Source organism: Vanessa tameamea, chromosome 6 (assembly GCF_037043105.1).
Source record: "Vanessa tameamea isolate UH-Manoa-2023 chromosome 6, ilVanTame1 primary haplotype, whole genome shotgun sequence".
In the NCBI taxonomy this organism is placed as follows: Eukaryota; Metazoa; Arthropoda; class Insecta; order Lepidoptera; family Nymphalidae; genus Vanessa; species Vanessa tameamea.
The window spans coordinates 3832205-3854284 of record NC_087314.1 but is presented as its reverse complement, the minus strand read 5'-3'; the positions used below and the strand labels follow the sequence as shown (position 1 = coordinate 3854284).

At 32.0% G+C, this 22080-nt stretch overlaps 1 protein-coding gene across 6 annotated transcripts in view; it reads left to right on the top strand.

Moving 5' to 3' along the window:
* The window catches only part of Cwo (clockwork orange), a 34014-nt gene that overhangs the window by 5792 nt on the left and 6142 nt on the right, over positions 1-22080 (top strand). For 4 of the 6 annotated variants that reach the window (XM_064215129.1, XM_026630431.2, XM_064215131.1 and 1 more), the window contains exon 2: positions 21531-21636. In XM_064215129.1, coding sequence (XP_064071199.1) covers positions 21531-21636 — 106 coding nt within the window. Of the gene's footprint in view, positions 1-21530; positions 21646-22080 lie in introns of all 6 variants that reach the window. The other 2 variants (XM_064215130.1, XM_026630432.2) reach the window with 1 other exon arrangement.

The window sequence follows — 22080 nt, the reverse complement described above, 5'->3', positions numbered from 1 at the left end:
TTTAACAAAATGGCTGCCATAGCTTATTTTAGATTTCTAGAATCAGAGATGGATCAGTGCTGATTACAAAGTTTGCATCAAAAACTAGAGATTCATTTTATGTTTAGTATTCAGCACCGGATATTCATATTCAATGGAATATTTGCCATTAAAAAGTTAATTAAGACTTCATGCTTATCTAATACGTCACAATAATACGTTACAATAACCTGTATCAATCTTAAATGCAAGCGAATAACTATTTTACAATTAACCGTATTCTTAAAATGATACATCTCTAGCTTAAAATGCAAACCAGAGATTTGACTTTAGTTGTACTTTAAGTGTATCCGAAAAATATCTATATATTCCTTAATTTCCTTTACTTATCGTGATACAGCAATTCAAAATTCTTTTTTCAAATTGAATGACGCAATAACAGATTAAAAAGCGAATAATGGAGAGTAATGATATCAATCATTATATCAGCAGTCACGATCTTTTTAAATAATGGCATTTATCAATTACATAGTTTATAGAAATTAATCACTATTTGTTTTTTTTAACCATATGTATATGTTATAAATGGATTAAGAAATCACTTATACTGATTGGTTGATTATATTTATTTATTCTGTATTTGGAAAACATATCCCGGGAAATACTCTTAATTATGTCCGCGCAATGCCGGGGCGGATGGCTGAAATAGGATTACCAGAATCTACACAAAAATACCGGATACATCGGACACTGTCAGAACTCAGAAGTGAAAAGGTTTAAGGACAGATTGTATGTTAAAAATATGTATTTATTTATTAATACCTTTATAATTACTACTGCATAATACTTTTAAATTACATAATTAATCTTTAAACTTCGTGGTCTTTGAGATTTAAATAAAAGTAGCGACCTATGCAAATGTAACTACTTATTTCCAAAAGATAAAAAAAACACAAGCTTTATAAATAAATAAATAAATAAATATTGGAAAACATCATATACATTACTCTGATCCCAATATAAGTAGCTAAAGCACTTGTGTTATGGAAAATCAGAAGTAACGACGGTACCACAAATACCCAGACCCAAGATAACGTAGAAAACTAATGAACTTTTACTACATCGACTCGGCCGGGAATCGAACCCGGGACCTCGGAGTAGCGTATCCATGAAAACCGGTCTTCATGTTGCTTTATTTTCCGGTATTACATTTTTTATTAAAAACTGAACTATTCGAGTGAATAGACATGGCGACCCTGTTGGCAAATAATTATAAAAATCAAGCCCATTTATTAAACACGGTTTCAGAAACCTTGCGTATGGTCATTGTCCTTTTCAATGTCAAAGATTAGACACAGACACGTGTAGCCGACGATAGCTTGGCTGAACATCAAAATAGAATCACGTGTTTATAAACACATTAATACGTTTAATTAAACATTACAAGCTTATATTAGTTATAGTTAAGTGTATTAAACAGCTTATTTTTAATTTTCAAAATAATTTACTTTAAATACATAAATAATAATAATTTTTAAATCTTATTTGATCGAAAAACGTACAAAATAGGGTCTATAGATTTAATTAAGGGAATTAGTTAAAAATAAATAAATAGAGTTTTTATATCATTAAACTTCACGATAGCTTTAATATTTAATATTCTTGGTTCCGTCACGAGACCTCAAGCAACTGTACTGTTAAATATTTCGAGACCAAATCAATCTTGATGATTTTTGATGTTAACGGTTTGTATAGTCGAGTTCATATAGCCAACTTCCTCTCAATCACCATCGTCACTGGTCTTTTGATCTATGAGCAAAGTTTCTTCGAGATTATTTTATAAATCCAAACTTTTGCTGTAATTTTTCTAGTAGTTAAAAATTCTAAGAAATGTTCTTATACCAGAGTAACACATAAGACTATTATATTAATATGATCAAACATTGTTTGCCAAATTATAAGTCGCTCGGGTGTTTATTTTATCCATTGCACGAAATATCCCTATTTCAAATGAGGAAAACATTATTTGGTCACGTATGTGGGATCTACTGTCTCATATCAACAGTCTGCATATATAAACGGAAAATGCGTCAAATTTATAAAGCCCCTCGTTTTTCAACATCTGAGCTTAATATGGAAGCAATCACAACGCGATTGTGATAACCTTTAAACTCGAAATTCACATCAGAACACGAACCTGAATTATCAGGAATTGATACGCGATTTTGCCTTTAAATTAGCCATAGCCTTTTAAAACTTCATGAAAATCAATTAAACGGTCATTTGACTAAATGTAAATAAATAATTTTACTGTTAATTTCTTATATATTTTTTTCAATGGTTTCTTATTAAGTTCATATTCTTTTGTTGTTTGTAAAAGAAATTTTATATGAGTTCGCAAACCTATGTTACTTGTATATTTTCATGACTTCTCTTAGGGTAGGGCTTCGTTCAGGTTCGTCTGAGAGAGCTACTTACTCCCTCAATTTTTCTCAAGCCAAGCTAAGTATTATGTTTCGGTTTTAGTGTCTCTCGGTGTAATTAATAGACTTATTCCTTTATTAGTAGTGACTGCTAAAGGTAATTTTTAAGCTGGCGAACATCATATCGCAAAGGACTTATGAAGCAATTGGACTTTATCATAAACAAAGCTGACTTTTTTGGTTGCTTTTCTGGTTTTTTGGTTGGTTGACGTTTTTGCAGGTAGAGAATGCTTAAAATCATACGCTCATGTCCTGATTTGGAGATGAGGTCAGAGATTTTTTTATAATTGTATGCTTAGCATCAAGCTTTTCATAATATTATATTCAATAGATGGTTTCGTTATGTCTCTCATAAAAGCAAGTTTTAAATTCCTAGTCTATAAAATATTAAGTAATTAAAAGTATTTAAATTTTAGTATTATCGACAGTTATCCGAGTTAAATTGATATCGATACCCGAGTTTGATACTTCAAACCCTAGTCACTGCGTATTAGGTACCCCGTTTTGTCATTTGAATTTGTACTTTATTCAAAGGAGATAAGTTTCATTACAGTATAGCATACTGAGTCAGTCTCGATACAGACGTGACTATATTATACATGTTGACCTTAGATTTCTAAGCCAAAGATATATTACAAGCAGAAATGATCTTGGCTGTTGGCCTAGGTTATGTTTAAATGCAATTTATGCGTCTAGCAATATAAATTTAACGTTTATAATAATTTTAATAACCAGTAGTATACTACTAACCTGGTAATGTCGTATATTTAATTATACTGAATCATAGTTAGACTACTCGTGAGTCTATCACCTATTAATATTAACTATAACTACCAGCATTTTTATAACTATGAATATAGAAGTGAAACTCCACTTCTAAGCCGTTTCGGATCCGCATTGAGGCCGATTTTTCCAAATTCCAAAGAAGTTAATCATTCTTTAAGTACTTTTTTTTCTCTCAACCCTTTTTGCAGTTGTCTGTTATTTACCAGTGTTTATATATGTGAAAATTTTACCTTTTTTGTTAATTTTAAGATAAATCATGAATTATTTTCTGTGGAAAATGTATTTGATAGCCGAATATTGAGTACCACTGTCTATATATGATTTTAAATTAACATGGTTATTTTTTATTACTAACAGTATTTAAAACGGGATATTTACCATGTTTTTTATTTTTATTTGGTGGAGCTCGATATTTCGACATTATTATTATTCGACATCACGAGACTCGTGAACAAGACATTCGTAGATAATGTCGAAATATCGAGCTCCACCAAATAAAATTAAAAAACATGGTAAATATCCCGTTTTAAATACTGTTACCACTGTCTATGTTTTTGTAAACAATTCGAATTTGCAAGTAAGTAGAAAAGCGTACTGCGGGGATCTGTTTTGTTGGGGGAAACATCTTAATCTTGTTGACGTATTTGTTTGGGAGATTGTGCTTGGTTGCCATTACACTACGCGCTGTTTTATGTTGCTGTATGTTGTCAACTTAATTATTTTTTCTACTTCGCTTCGCGTACCTGATTTTATTCCGTGAATTTAATTAGTACTATTAAACTTGCTTATGTCATTGCTTTCCTTTGTGATGTTTTCTTTGTTGTTAACTTGAACCAGTCTTCGGCATATTTATTTATATACTATAAACTATCTCTGATAAAAAGATGTTGTTTTAAAAACAATGGGTAATATTAGTATTTTTTATCAGAATGTTAGAGGTTTGCGCACGAAGACCGACGAGTTCTCAAGGAATTTGTTGCTGAATAGTTACGATATTGTTTTGCTTACTGAAACATGGTTGACTGACAGTTTTTATGATGGTGAGCTTTTTGGTGGTAGGTACTTGGTCTGGAGGCGTGACAGGAACCTCAATAGAACTTCTCAAACTAGAGGAGGTGGAGTTCTGATAGCTGTTACTAAAGGGTTGTCGGCTGAAGCCACACCCCAATGGCACTCTAGCGCTGAGGACTTATGGGTAACTATAAAACAACCAAATTCAAGTTTGAGATTGTATATTTGTTGCGTCTATCTCTGTAATGAAAACCGAGGCAATACTTTTCAAGACCAACTGTATAACTTTCTCAGTAAATTATCGGGTGCCATGATGGAGCGTCCAATTGATTATTTTTTAATAGTAGGAGACTTCAACATGAGTGATATCGAATGGATTGAGTCTCAAACTGGTCTAGTCCCTAAATTTTCCCCTAACCCAATGTATTTTCATTTAGTTGACACATTGGAGATGTGCAATTTATTGCAGCATAATGCTATTCGCAATAGCCATAACCGGATTCTTCACCTAGTCTTTTGTAATTTGGATAATATAGTTACCGACGTTTCACACTGTTTAAATTCGTTGGTTCCAGAAGATCCATACCACAAGTCTCTATTGACTCGTCTTACTATACCATCTCCAAAACTTGAATCCTTAAGTCCTCAATTCCGTCCTAGTATTCTTTACCATAAAGGCGATTATAGCAAAATAAATACCTGCATCAAAAATCACCCCTGGTTGAGTGCTTTCTGTGCAATGAATGTCGAAGAGGCTTGTGCATACTTCTATAGTGTAATTTTTGATTTAATTAACAAGTATATTCCACTCAAAGCTACACTTTTTACTCACCTTGGTATACATCGGCACTCATTAAAATAATTAAAGAGATATAAATATAAATATTTAAAAAAAATTAAAACTTATGGTAACCTAAGCGATAAACATTCCTTTGAACTTTTGCGGTCTAGGGCAAAAGTTGTTGAGCGCAAATGCTACAAAGTCTACATATCCAGGATTGAAAGTTCTATTGCAACGAATCCAAAAAACTTTTGTAAATATATTAAGGACAAAAACTGAGTTACGGTAATGTGGAAAGCGACTCGGGACAAGGAATAGTTGAACTTTTCTCAAATTACTTCTTTAACAGTTTTTCGTCAACTCCTATAGACAATCAACATCCAAATTCGGCTTGTTGTCGCAATAATGGCTCCATGCAAATTGCCGACCTAAGTCACATTGAAATAAACGATTCCACAGTGGAAAAACACTTGCTTAGGTTAGACCTCTACAAGTCTGCTGATCCCGATGGTCTCCCAGCTATCTTTTTAATACGTTGTGCTCAATCTATCAAAGCCCCTATTGCTTTTCTTTTCCGTAAAAGTCTGGAAGAGGGTGTTGTACCTGCTTTATGGAAATCTGCCTTTATCACTCCTATTTTGAAGAAGGGAAATAAGAAGATTGTTGACAATTACAGACCAATATCCAAATTATGTTTAATATAAACGAATTTGAACGAATAATTTATGACGAAGTTTATGACTCACTTCGTTCCTCATTTAGCCCTCAACAGCATGGTTTTCTCCGTGGAAGGTCTACCACGTCTAACTTGCTATTAATCAATGATTTTCTGACCGAACATATGGAAAACAGAGAGCAAGTTGACATGATTTATACCGACTTTAGCAAAGCGTTCGACCGAATTGATCACTTGTTACTACTGCAGAAATTATTTGATGTTGGTATACGTGGTGATCTCTTTAGATGGTTTAGCTCTTATGTGGACAAAATAACACAAACTGTTGTGTTGAATGGTTATGAATCTTCTCCGTGTCTTATTCCTTCTGGAGTTCCCCAAGGATCAATATTGGGTCCTTTATTATTTATTATTTTTATCAACGACATTGAGTCTTGCTTCTTAAATTCACATCATCTTCTATTTGCTGATGATTTGAAAATTTTCCGTGTTGTCAACGATCCAATCCATCAGTCACAGCTTCAATCGGATTTGTCAAGGCTAGAGGATTATTGCACTTTGAATAAGATAAATTTGAATGTATCAAAATATTTTTTTACCTCTTATACACGAAAAACTAAGAGGTATAATATATCATCTTATTCTATGTTGTCAACTAACTTACAAAGAACGAATTCTATGCGAGATTTGGGAGTTATTCATGACTTTAAACTTTTATTCAGTGAGCATATTGATTCCATAGTCACTAAAGCTTATAAGGCTTTGGGATTCATTATTCGTATGTCCAAACCTTTCCATCATATGAAATCAATAAAAATCCTATATTGCTCATACGTTCGGACCCACCTAGAGTATGCGTCACAGGTATGGAACCCACGTTACCAGGATTATGTAAATAGACTGGAGACGATTCAGAAAAAAATTGTGAATTTTATTAGATATAAATTTCACCTACCTATTGAAACATGAACAAACGTGTAAACGGATTCATCTGCTCCCACTAAATGTCCGTCGAAGGACCGCTGCTATTACCTTCCTTGTAAATATATTAAATAGCCGCATTGACTGCACAGATCTTTTGGGCAAGCTTAATATGATAACACCTAAAACCATAAATCGACGTCGTCAGCCCCTACTGCATGTCCTAAGACAAATTATACGCAGAATTATTTTCTGATAAGAGCGTCTACTAGTCTTAATGAGCTTGTCGAAGTTTGTGAAGATTTTGATGTTTTCTGTAGAAAGCATAATGTTAAGCGATACATGATAGAAATGTTTGCAAAGACATAGTAATTTTTTAACTTGTGGTCTCACTGGCTTTTTTTTTATTACAGACACATAGTTTTATATGTATTGTTGTTATCATTTTTGTTTTTTTTTTTTAATATTATTTTCCTATTCTCAGTCTCTTTAATGTTATATGTGAGAACTGTTATTGGCCTAATAGTTATTAAGTATTTGTTATTTTTGTTTATCAACGGTTGTATGTTCTCCAATTAAATAAATAAATAAATAATAAATAAAAAACAACTACAAACAAAATTAAACGTTTATAAATTAGCATTTACAAATGCGGTTTCGTCCAAGATTCGCGGAATTTCGTTACGTTGTGACGAAAATGCTCCAAATCCAAGACAAACCAAAATCCCCAAGATAATCCCCCTCAAAGGGCGAAAAAAAAATTGTATAAAGTTGACACGATACATGCTTGAACCCCAAGGACGCAGATATGCCAAATTTTATCACAATCGATTCAATTGTTTAACCGTGAAAGTGTATTTATAATACTAGTACAGGTCAAAGAAAAACAACATCATATGATAAATATTAATACAATAACATATGAGTTACCGTAATTCGTGAATCATAGGATTATGATAAGACTATCGCTTCTAATAGTGTAACGTGGCGTAATAGAAGAAAAAGTAGCATAATCCCAAGTCTACTTTATTTAAAAAAGGTAACTTAGAATACAACCTATATTAATGCAATTTAATATTTACAATAACATTTATAAATTGTATAAATTTTAAAGATTACCACAGACAAACATACCTACATTCAAGACAGAAATGAAAAAATATGCATGATTATGTAGATTATAGTCGTTTCGGATTCGGCAATTATTGTTAGATTTAGTCAAGCAAGATCTGAATATGAACTTTCTACCCTTTTTTGTCAGGGCGGCAGGGCCAGATTTCACTTGAAGCTGAGTTGGCCTGGGTCAAGGGCAATTAGTGTGATTTTTGAACCTGTCGCGACTCGCGTCCTTTTTAATATATGTTTAACGTCTTAAACTTATAGACTCCAAAATATGTCAATAGCAAACCGTAAACACCCGTAACCACCCGTATGGTGTTTGCGATTATTAAAAGTCACTATAGGACCACAAGGCACCTGCTTTGGACAGTGTATACTAACTTCGTGTAGACCGTGCATTGCATTGCATTTCACTTGATCTACCTCCAATTGGCTTTGTGTAAGCCCGTCTGGGTAGGTATCACCCACTCATTAGATATTCTACCACCAAGCAGCAGTACTCAGTATTGTTGTGTTCCGGTTTGAAGGGTGAGTGAGCTAGTGTAACTACAGGCACAAGTGACATAACATCTTAGCTCCAAACATTGGTGGCGCATTGGAATGGTTCAAATTTCTACTTACCATCAGGTGGTCCATTTGCTCGTCCGCCTACCCATGTATATTATAAAAAAAATTACGTCATTAGCTTTAACACAGCGAAAAATATTTTGTGGACGGAAAAGGTCGAACGTTTTAATATTTTCCCTTAATTCGAGTAAGAAAACGGAATTACAGGTTATTGATAATTTCTCGGTTATTGATAATCTTTCGTGAAGTTAGTGATGCTTCCTTAGTATGCTAGCAGCAGTTCCCCATCGAATTGCTTTTCCGTTCCTTTGTGCGACAATTTCATGAGCTTCACTGTCCTGTCACCAGTGGAGGCAACTAAAATATACCTATATTTATAAAAAACGATCGTACGATTAGATAACTGTATCAACGAGCATCGAGACAACTTTTTTGAATTCGAATTATTATGTCGAAATACGAAAACTATCGGCCCACCACTAGTATATGAATAAATGTATAATATACATACATACAGATACATATTATGTTCATACATATAAATAATGCAAAAATTTTGGAGCTTCTTCTTTTGTTTCAAGTCATGGCATAAAACATAAAAATTACATTATATTTATTTAATTAAGAATTAAATGTTAAAGCAAATCATAGTAGTATAAAGTAAAGTATGTAAGTAAAGGAGAGTAACAACTTTTTATAAGAACTTTCGAAAGCTTCAAATCGTTTACCTACGTTTGTGGAAAATTTTATCTCGTGCGGTTGGTTTTACTCAATCGAAAACATTTGAATAAATTATGTTTGCATATTTTAACTATATTTTTTAAGAATTTTAAAAAAGATTACTTCATTGTATTGTATATATTGTACATATATATTAAATTATAGTTTCAAGTTTGGAAGTATCGCGTGTTACCATTTTTCGATCTTTAAGTTTTTATATATTACAAGAATACCAAATGACAATATTAGTGCCTTATATAATCTCTAATTAATATGCTACTAATATTTCAGTATATTGATTTCATTAAAGCCATAGATGTACATTAAGTTTATTTTTTAATGTCGTAGATTATAAATACTATTTTGATTCACACCTAACCATCAACAACAATACATTGTTACAAAAATACAATGAAATAAAATAACCAATATTACGTAAATGGTGCAAACACGTACTGATATATGTTTTTATTATGTATATATTATAAAACATATATTGGTACGTGGTATGATACGTTAAAACCTTTGCGCAATATTCATGAATATCCTGTCTCATATGTGAATTCGGTGGATTTAGCCGTATGTGTCGGGGTTTATAATATGGCCGTTATCATATTGATTACGTCACAAAAACGGCATTTGAGCGTTCGGTACGCGGCGCTTCGTGTTCCGCAACGTGACTTCTGAGCACGTGTCTCACCATGCCGCGCTGCGCCTGCCTATATTTATTCTGCCTTTCATTTTCTTTTCAATCTATGTGACGAAAGTAATCTACTAGTGATGATGATGGTGGTATCATATTTACATGGATTATTATTGATATAAATGCATTAATTATATTATTATTAGGTAGAAATAATATTATTAAGTAAAAAAATCATCAAAGTTCCAGAAAGCCATTTGAGCATAAGCATTTTCTAAGAAACGGCTATTGTTTTAGTAAAAAAAAATTATCTTCGCAAGGCCAAAACTATTTTAGGATATATTTTCCTCTAAGATCAGTATTTATTACTATAAACGTGAAAATCACAAATATATTTTCTAGATTTGACTTTGAAAATATTTGTCTGCAATATTATACCGAAATTCAGATCAATCTGAAGTATAAGGTTTTCGGACGTGCACCCAAAACATTTTTTTTTTATTAATTTGTAATGAATTAATCAAAATAAATTTTGAATTTCTCACAACGCCTAGCGTTTTGTTCTTGACGTTATCGCATCCGCCTGACCTCAAAAAACCACTCACGTGATGCTCGCTGTGTTTACTGTTCATGATTTTATCAACGCCTTTATTTTATTGCTTCTTACGATTGGCAATGGTGACGTGTGAGTATTGAGTCGAGCCCTTCTTTTTTGATCAAAAGGCACGTTTACAATAGGGTAGAATACTTTTATACTACGATTTAAGACGATATTATACTATATTTGAATATAAATAGGATGTTTGAGTGAGACCATACGAAAAAAAATATCAAAATAGCTCTTAAGACATATTTGTTTTATACTTTTCCCTATTTTACTATACTTATATACTATTTTACTTTTTAACTACGTTGTTTTATTATTGTGTGATGTAAATATTATTTTATTTGCAAAAATTGTAAATATTAGTTTTTTTTTTTCATTATTATTTTCAACCATTTTACGTGTGTAAATTTTACATAATATTTTCAAAAATGGAACATCTTTAAATTTTCCTATCTAACTAAATGTAGAATTTAAAAGTACTTGTAATTTAACTTTTATTATTATATCTTTGACAGCGCGATATGATTATTATGGCAGCAGTAAGTAGACACGGGCTTGTTCCTTTTAAATTAAATAACGTGACACGATCTTCGTCAGAGTTCTGTTCACGTTAACAATACTATTATATAAAAGTATTTTTCATCCGTCCCATTTTTATATCAAATTATTCAAGATTTGATTGAACAAAATTAAATATAAACGATATTTCGTTTTGTAAAGAAGCGTTTTCTGTTCATAACATTGTGTAATAGGGAATTACAAAAGAATGAAGAAAAATAATACCGATTCCATACGACAAGAGATATGAAAATGCGTAGTTTCTACCTTTTAAATATGATGTCAGCAAATTAATGAGGATCAAATTATAAAGGATCGCTTACTTAAAATGTAATGTATAATAAGTTATAAAACATAAGGTTTTATAACCTGAGTTTACAATAATGCAATCACACAGTGCATATTACGCCTTCGATTTTTTGTCATTGTCAGACGAGACAAAAATACACTAATGAGATGGACCGGAACCTGCCTGATCAACTAACGGGCGGATTAATAAATCAATCTAGTACGTATGTTTATCTAGATCAGTAGTTCCAAAACTTATTTTTCTCGTGGACCACCTATTGGCATGTGTCCGCAACCACAGTTTGAGAGAAACACTAAAATATGAACTAAATTTAAATTTGTTCAATATGGTGCTTTTAATTCTATCCTTAGTAACCCTACGAGTATTTCAGCAATTAAAATCTATGAATTTGTTAGTGATTCTCTCAAACTGATGAAGGGAAAAAAAAAGCTACCTTTGGCATCAAGTATTTATAGTGGTGATCAAGTTCATGTCTGAACAACCATTAAGCATTGTCGGGCGGATAGCGCTTTGCAAGTATGTACACGAAATTGTACGTAATACCGAATACGCAAGTTTGGACAAGTAACAGTCGCTTGCCTTATTAAAATATTATCTGCTTAGTTAGATACTTAAAACAATGTAGGTAGGCCCTTATAAAAACTATGCTTACATTTTTGCTCTTTACTATCAAAAGCAGATACATTTTCGTTGACCCCCATTAATATATTATGGACCCCCATTGTTTACTCACGCCTACGTAGACCCCCAGCAAGTCTCCCGTGGACCCCTGTCCACTGGTCCACCTGGACCACTTTGGGAATCACTAATCTAGATCGAGAATTTCATCCACATAAGTAAGAGTGCCAATAATCAACAGACGGATTGACATAAGATGATTTAATTCCCTTAAATAGAGATGTGGGGATATTAGATCGCAAATTAATGTAATAAAATTTTTAAAACGTATTTCAATAAATTAGTAGGCGATCTTGATGAACAAAAGTTAAATAAATAGATAGTTTTATGTTATTAGATCGATATTAATTTAAACCTTAATATGTTATAAGTTTTATATGTAGAATTTCGCTTATTAAATTAAATTGTAATACTCCATATTATTGAAGTAAAACTTATTTGGTCGCGTTGTGAGGGCAATTTCAAGGTCGAGTTCGAGTGAATTCTTTTATGACGCAAAAAGGTTTCACTTCTGTCACGTGTACTGACTGAAGGCGCGTGCAGCGACTTCATCTATATTTTTGTATTATATAAAGTTGTGTATAAATATTTCTTTGAATACAAGATATAGCACTCCAATTTGATTGTTAGTATATACTATACAATATTACGCTCATCCTTTTTTGGATAATGGGATAAAATCACGGAACAGTTGGTTTCATGCCGTTTAGTCAAGTTTTTAATATGACACCAGCATATATTTGTAATCTATCTGTTATGTAATCCACATTATTGTTAAATTCAACTGACTCGAATGCTAATGTGTTTGTCAATTAGAGTTATTAATATGCAACTTGTTTTAGACGCATAATAATTATGTTTGGTCTAGATACGTCATTGAATACGCACATAAAAGAATTGTTAGATACGACGAGACGAGTTTCATTTAAGGATACATTAAGACGACGTGTGTGTAACACGCTTTCTAAAACCGATGTTACTATTGTCAGTCAGTCAGTCAGAGCCTATTGAATTTTTTTTAGTAGTAAAAACGAGACGACGAGATGTTTTGAGACTTGGAAAGAAATTGGTGTGTCAAAAAATTGCTAAAACATATTATGACGATGAATTTAATTGCTGAAATAGCTCACTATGTGTATGTGCAAACTTCATTTTGCAGAAATAATCCAGTATTCAATATAAACATAAAAATAAAATACTGTACTTATAACTACATACTAATTTAAATAGATATATTTTTTTATATGTCATTGGCCAGTAGCATAAAATAATAAAAAAAAAAACTCGATAAAAGAAAATCACGAAGTCGTCTAATGAATAACATTTTTATTTTATTTACACTCTAAATATTTATACATAATCAAGGGCAGCCATTATCGATTTTCTTTTGAATATATATCGTTTAAAAATTTCTAAATTAAAAATCGTTTTGGCACTTGCTACATTTTCTTTTGCGAAAGACCTCATCTCCTTTAACAGGTCACGGGTACTTCAATGTTTCTTAAATCAGTCGTAATCGCTCCGTTGAGACGCAAGGACTACGGTAAAACAATCTATCATCGTGCATAATCTAAATTAAAAAAAAATCGTCGAAATAATTTGTGGAGTATGTGCAACAAGGAAAAATCGTCGATATAGAATTGCTTTACTCGAACGTTGCAAATAGAACAAGCTTAAAAATATCGCTTATCATAAGGGCGCGCGGATGTAAGTTGAATTATTGGTGGCTTTAGGTGCATGCAGGTAATTGTTTGGATTTTTTTAATATTTAGTTGTCATTTAAATAATTTTTAAATTGAACACTTTAAACTATTTTAAGTGGTTTTTGGTAGTTAGCACTCCAGACACTTGGCTAATGACAGCTCTAGGCCAAAAAATGTATTACTTTGACCGCCACTACACTTTTGAATGTGTATAATAGTACATGACGTCTGAAATGAATGTTATTTATATATATATATATATATATATATATATATATATATATATATATTATTCATCTTTTCTAACAAACATGTATTACTAAAATTAGTCATTACGATTTAATTACCATTTCGAAATATATACCGAAAGGAACTTTGTCCCAGCAGGATATCCAACAACCCCTGATCACTCGTGTTCTTTTATGTATTCAATGCTGTATGTACATTGGTATATGTATATATATACAGGTAATCTGACGTGGTCGGTCGACAAAGTTTATAAGGAGTAAATTCTAATTTACAAATAATGTATGTCTAAATCGAATCTCAGCTCTACAGATCTTACGTATGACATAAATTATTCAATCAAGAAACTTGTTTTCGTTGGATCAGTCGCTGTCACGTTTCGGGCGGCACACGTGACGTGTGACGTCATAGTCCTGCGGATGTACCTACCTACATGCTTGAGTACTCACACAGTTAAACTTTATTCCTACGCATTATATTTGTTTTTCTTATCAAGAAGGTGCTTTATATCGAAATATTGAAACATATATTTTTTTAATTTTGCAATTATGTGCTTAAACAAAAAAAATCACGTGCTTATGAAATGTGAACGGAAAATAAGCATTTTAATGACTTCAATTTATATAATAAATGACATAACATTCTTAAAAATAAATCACGTAAGTAGGTATTTAGTTTTTGAAGTTAAACTTCTTAGGCCGCGATTCGATAATAATCGATAGGTGGACGAGAATTGAGGGTAAATTAATAAGGACGCATCTGGTCGCATGGTTAGATCATTGCGTTACATGAGTGAGATGCAAGATATGACGTTGGAAGAAAGAGAAAGAGAGCACTATATTTATTATTATTATTATTTATTTTACGCTTAACTTGTTCTTTCATTTACTTATTTTTAAAAGTTATAATGAGATTAACAAAATTAAAAATATGTACAGAATAGATATGTTTGCGCGTAAAATTATATGCTCTATTTTAAAAGGTGCTTTTTTCTTAAATGAGTATGACCCACTTGGTGGTAGGGCTTGATAGGTACCACCCACACATCACATATTACCGCTAAACAGCAATACTCTGAATTGTAAACAAAATATTGAGATTTAAAACGACTAAAAACAATCCCGTTAAAATCGGAGTTTATTGTAATACTATCTATATTTAAAATCGTTTTTCCTGACTGAGTAAACAATGGGCAGCCCAAAACTTCCGAGTCGAAAGGTTAATTTTGGAATATGTTTATTTTCGCCGGGAAAGGATATTCGAATATTTGGAAATTTTAACTTTAAAGGATATGGGAGATGTAACAACGTATCAGTCTTTTTGTAATTTGACCACTCGTTAGAAGTCAAGACGGGCAACAAGTAAAACAAAAAATATTAAACATACATATATGTATATAGCAGTCTGTAGGGAAACTAAGATTTCCACACCAGTAGGCGGTCCGTATACATACGATATATCGTACAATATAATATGACACTTAAACACTTTAATATGGCGTTCGCAGCGAAACTGTTTGAACGGGTACTTCCCCGATAATGTTCGGGAGATAAGCTTCATAGTGAACAATATTAAATAACAAATATAAATATTAGAAAGGCTCTCGTTCTCGCGTTGTCATTTTCACATAAATGTTCCATAAGATTATTGTTTTTTTTTACTTTTACTCATATTTTTCTCTTGCTTTTTTTATAACATATTTTGCTAACATATATTTTGTTTTCTAAATATTCAATTGATTATATTTATATTTTTACGTGTATAATTCATTTTTGCGTTATTTCAATTAAATTAAATATTTCTGAATTGTATAGAGGTTGACTGCTAGTGCTAAACTACGCCATCTTGTTCTTCAAAAAAGGTAAAATATAATATAAAAAAGTGGAATATACCTAATTAGAATTTGCATTATTAATACTTATTTTCAATACTGTGTTATTGCGATTAGCCTATTCCAACCGCAAGTGAAGCAAAGCAAAATAAACAACGTTGACATTGAATGCGATATCATCGAACGAGATCTTGAATAATCTTTGATATTGCATTATGGATTCGCGAAAAAATGGCGCTTATTGTCGGCATAGCTGTTATCGGAACTCGGTTTATCTAAAGATACATCAATCAAGAACTGTCTGTAGTTCATAATATGGCAGAGCTATAAGCGAATCATATGGAATATACAAATCTAAGGTGGTTTAACTTAACCTTTTCTTCGATTGGAATAGGTTATAAGGTGTGCATTTCCAAATCGCTGTTACTAAGTAGTCCTACGCCAGGTCAAAGAGATCGCTAAGCCACGAAACCGCCTTTGTTTATCTTCAATTGTATATAATTGTTATATTATACAGTACACTAAACGTTTTTTTTATTAGATACCAGCTGTCTGTGCCGACTTCGCCCGGGTGAAATAAAACTTTTATTTACTTCCCTATTACAGCACTATCTACCGGATCCAACTAAGGTCACATCATACATACACACATACGTACAGAAGATTTATGTGTATACATAGTACAGCAACGTAGTACAGTATATTATTAATTTATTTAGTGGTAGAAAGCATAAAGGCAAATCGTTTATTATGTTAACTTTGACCTCTAAGAAGTAGTCCTCTAACCCTTTCACTTGGTGTTCTAAAATTTCACTGGTATATGATAAGAAATGCAACAAGAATATTATATTTTTTATGAATAAAACTGCATTAGTAAATCTTTAGCTCGTTTATATTGAAAACTAGAAAGTAAAGCAACATTTCTAAATTCAAAATATCCTCAGCAGCGATACTCTGTTATAACTCACTCGTAACTTTAACTTTACACTTAAGTTGAAGTGATCCATTAATTCCTTTTAAATGGAATTCTTGGAAGCAGACTGAAAATAATAACAAAACACGTGAAATTCGCTACACGTGAAAAACAACACGTGCGTAGCGAGATGTGTAATCGTCGAAGTAATGTCAAAGAGGCAATGCTACTAAAAAAAAACATTTCATCGTAATTGAATTGAAACTACTCGTTGGGGCCGGTAGCCGTTTCTTATTCTATTAAAACATTGATTCGATTGCGGTATGGTGATCCCAATAGGATTGGGAACGAATTGTAATCATTTTAAAATAGTAGAATTTTCCCAGCTACCATTTAACTGGGATTTTTTTTAAGAAGAACAAAATCGGGTATATTTTACTGAGAATCATCAATTACCATTAATATAATCTTGTACTGAGTAATATAAGATTTAAATTGTTTAATATACCGAGTTAAAAATAACTGTAGAAAAATATTATAGAACATCGTGCCCCAGGAAGGATGTGTTAACTTTGCGAAGTCGGAATTAGGTGTGTGTAGTTTACCTTCCCTCCTCGTGTCGATACAATGATTTTCACCGTTTTTTTTTTCAAAAGATTAATATTATTGTGAAAGTACATAATATTATTGTAAACATTTTGTGAAGCAAATGTAAGTATACAACTTTATTAAAAAAAAAACTCGAAGTGTCTCGGCATCCGCAGTTTCGTATTCGTAATGATTATTTTAATCTATTTTAGTTACGACGTCCATTCCCGATCTGATGATTGTACTTAATGATGTTTACGTATTGATCTGTTACTGAAATTCGACTGAAAACTTATGTAATTTATTATTGATCCGACTAGGTTGATACTAGCCTTATAAACTAGCCACTAGACTGACGAGACCTTCGAATACATAAGACATATCATATCAGACGTATTCATATACTTAAATTGATTGATATATTGATATTCACAACTTGAAAGGTAATTTTAGTCAATTTTTAGGAAAGGCTATATATATGTAGCTTACTGTTCTTTTGCTACACATGCGTTTCGGTTTGAAGGGCAATTGAGCAAATTATACTTGCCAGTTAGATACTTTATCACATTTTTGACAATAACCCACCCACCGATAAATTAGGCTGGGTTCACATTTAATTATTGACGTATCCTGGTCAGATTTTTTGTCTTATATATTTTGTGATGTAACTTCAATAGAAGCGATATTATAGAGATATGAAATCTTAAAAAGGTCAAATCAAATATGGATTCGAAACAAAGTCGGGTGTACACTCACGATCCAAAAAACCACTTCCGTAGTTTTGGTTGAGACTTATTACCACTGTATGGTAATTGCAATAAAACAGAAACCATATTATGTCAAAACCAATCCATATAAAACCGTATCGTGTTGTGTCGGTATCGGTATTTAGCGTAGGCAATGATCGCATCAAAAGTATCAAGTCGAAACTTGTTAAGATCGGGCAGCTGCGTTTAGTATCCACTTTAATAATCGGGGAAAAGCAGTTTAGAGATAGGTCGTGACGTATTACGTATAATATCGCATCGGTCTATCAAAGTAGGTTTATACTACCGTTCACTATACGTCTATCCGATTCGAGATGTATGAGATAAAAGTAGTAGTCAGTACGGAACGGGAAGTATCAGATATGGTATCATACTAACGTATAATTTTGCGTTCAAACTAGCGATCATGACACACGTCGGTGTCACGCAACGGAGATACGCTACGTCAACGTGATCAAGTGTGAACCTGACCTAATATGCTGTTATAATAATTATACTATGCTGTTTGTTTGCTTCAGAATTGTGTTCTGTACATGACTTGACTATACTTAAAACAAAATTTTAACTCATACCTAAGATTATTAATCAATATTTCTTATTACAGACAGTCCTCGTACTTACGGCATGTTAGGTTCTCGAAATACGCGACGTAAATCGCAACGACGTAAGTCGAGACATATTAGATTGCTTCGTTTTTTTCCTCTTGCTATTACATCGACCTCGCGACAAGTGAATCCTCCTATGCCGGAAATCGAAGCAATTGACGTATGCTTGAGGAAGAGTGTCAAAACATTGTTCGACGTAACTTGAAACGACGTAAGTCGAGGACTGCCTGTATTCAAAGCAAATGAAATAAGATACTCCATCCACGTGTCCATCATGACTTGATACCCGAGTCTGAATGCCTTTTCACCATTTAAATAAGCTTAGTTTGTTTTTGAGTGCGCTCCGCGCTAGACTTTGAGTGACATTGTCTGAGTTGGTGAATAGATGTCAGATTTGTGAAGTTTTTCATTCCATAATAATATATTAAATTCTAGTTGTCGCCTGTGGCTTCGCTCACGTTTTAAGGATATTTCGTCAGGCATAAAAAGTAGTTCCATCCTTGTAGTTCAAACTTGCTTCAAACCAAATATCATCAAATTCGGTTCGGGGGGTACGGTTTGACCGTGAAAGAACAATACTAGAATAAATATAAAAATAGAAAAAATACTAGCCCAGAAGATATTGTGAAATATGCACGGAACAAATGCTCATTTCCCAATTAATCAACTCGTATTTCAACATTTTATTAAATTTAAAATGGAACATTTAACTTATTATCAATATCATCCCCATGCAGCATATAATATCCTCGATGGTCAAGGTAACCACTGACCATCGAGGATATTATAGTCTCTCAAGTAAGTAGCAAGAATGCTATAAACAAAAACACCTGATACGTTACATGAAGTTAAACGATATATAACGAATTCTAGGTAAAAAAAAATTGTTAAAACATTTTTGAAATATCGTTTCATTCATATTTAAATTTATAAAGGCTATTCATAATATATATTTATGAAGTCACGTTTCATATTATGGTTAACGAAACACGTGAAACGTCGACCACAGAGAATAAATAAATGATATTATTTTACTTTATATATATAGACAAAAAATAAAAGTTTATTTTTTTTTTACCTTTTATTCTGGCAATTTTTAAATAATAATGGCTGCGCTAATTTGTGAGATTTCTTAACAATTGTTTGAAACATCAATTAATATTAAAAAAATGTTGTTTTGTTACTTATTATCAGAACAAATTATTCCGAATTTAAGTATTTTGGCCTATCAAACTTATTCACATGGATTAGAGTCTGGAGTTAGCACATACACCAGTTAAAAGTTATAATTATTAAATGTAAAATATCCCATTTAAGTATCAACTAATTAGTAACATATGCTTTTAATCTTGGAATGTTTCCTTTGGATTCATCCAAATAATAATAAAAAAATAACATATAATAGGTATATTAATATTTTTTTATTTCAATACAATTCAAAAAATGCTTTTACAAAAAATAAAAAAATTCAACGTAAAACGTAAAATAAAGCAAGGAAGTAAAAGGTAGGAAGAACTATGATTTATTTTTAATTCATGATAAGATTATCTTGTTTCGATGTGTCTGAAGAGTTTCGTTGATAAATGGGGAATACCCTCGAAATGACGCCAACTACCTTACCAATCGCAAGAGGAGTAAAGATAAATAAACAACTCCGACATTGAATTGACATGACATAATTGGTCAAGATCTTTGGCATTGTATTCATAATGGGTTCTTGAAAAAATGGCGTTTTAAATATAAAAGTTGTTTTCGGAACTTCTGAAATTAAATTAAAGTGAATATAAAAAGCCTTTATTGTACGTCTAATCCAATGCGTAGGTTTTTAATATATGCCCTTAATTATCATTATATATAGATATATAACCGGACATCCGGCAACTATTTACTCATGTGCGGCTTATCCGATCTAATTTCCTCTCTTCCACATACCGGATAATAGGATCCTTCATTTATCGTCTTTCGAAAATGATGTTTATTTACCGCAATTCCTGTGATGCGTGAGCTGACTACAAAAAATAATTGTGGTTGCGATGGCCCTCGATTCTGTTTTCAAATATCTGTTGATCTGTCTTCAAACTCAAACACCTCAGAATGTTTTTATTTGAATTCTCTATCTCGATTGTACACCAAAATATGTCATGGGCTTCGCGAATAACAGTTCAGTCTCCTCTACTTTTCTTAGCAGACGTTGGAGACGAATTGCTATTTGCTTAAGATACTTCGAATTATTGTTTATAAATTCCAACAATGTCATATGTCGAGCTCCTTCATTTTCAACATCCCATACTTAATATGAATATTGACTATACCAAAATTCCTTTTGAATCGCCAAACATTATTCTCGATTGATTATATTGCGTTATGTTACGACTATTAGAAACGATCGTTCTTGCTAAAGGAATAGTACCTTTGTATAAATATATATTTATATTTGACCCCAATATATACGTTTGTAAACCAAATATCTTCTGATTCCGAATAGATAAAAAATTTGATTTACAAAATAGAATTGAAGGACGTTTGGTCACATGTTTTTTAAGAAAAGTTGTATGATCGAATTTACTTCTAAACAGAAGGCATTTTCTAAAAAAGTGGAATATTTATTTGTATAGTGTTTTGTTTTATACAACTGTTATATGTAAAAACAATTTCATAAGACTGTATAATATACTAAAGCCATTCCTAAACATTGACTTAAAATACCTTTCAATAAATTTAAGTATATGAATACGTCTGGTGTGAAATTATACTTATGAGGAGGATAAAATAAATTCCAATTGAATAGTAAGAGCTCGATATTCTGGTGGACCGTAAGAGTAAAGTAAATAACGATTACAGGCCAAAAATATTTAAAATATATTGAAGATCCCTCTCGGTCGTCCCTACATTTAGTAGCTTTTTGACGCTCAATTGACATAAAATTAAAAATTTTAGGAACTCCTTGAATTCAAGCCATGATATATTTTTATGGTCCTTTAATGATACATCTAAATGTTTCCTTATAAATAACTTATGTAATATTTTGACATTTTCAGTTACAATTCAAACGACGGCTTTGGTCGTGCAGGCGAACTCAACTTCGCTGCACCCTCGGAGGACGAGGCAGATTATCCTCCCGCTGCATATCTCAAGAAGGGGAAGGTCTCGAGGGCAAGTCATACTGAATATGCCCATTTTTATAACCTTTTTCTAAATCACATTTTCTCTTAAACTTTTAGAGAAGTATTACACACTAATGTTTTATTAATTGAGTACATTTTTCAATAGTGTTGTACTAAGATATGTTCAATATAAATGACATAGAGAAGTTATTCTAAGGATCACTCTACGAATAACTGAAAGATTTATTATTGATTATTTAGATAATGCAAACAGTACACCAATAGGGTGTATTCTTTGCATTATCTAAATAATTTAATTGCGTGAAATGTGTATCTCTTTTAAAGCCTAAACATTATTGTGTTCAAGGGAATGCATTTGATTTGATTGCTTCATACTTTATTTTTTTATTAATGTACGTAATTATATTTAAGTGTTCTCAGTCTTCCAAGAAATGGGTGTTCCACAAGGATCAATATTAAGTCC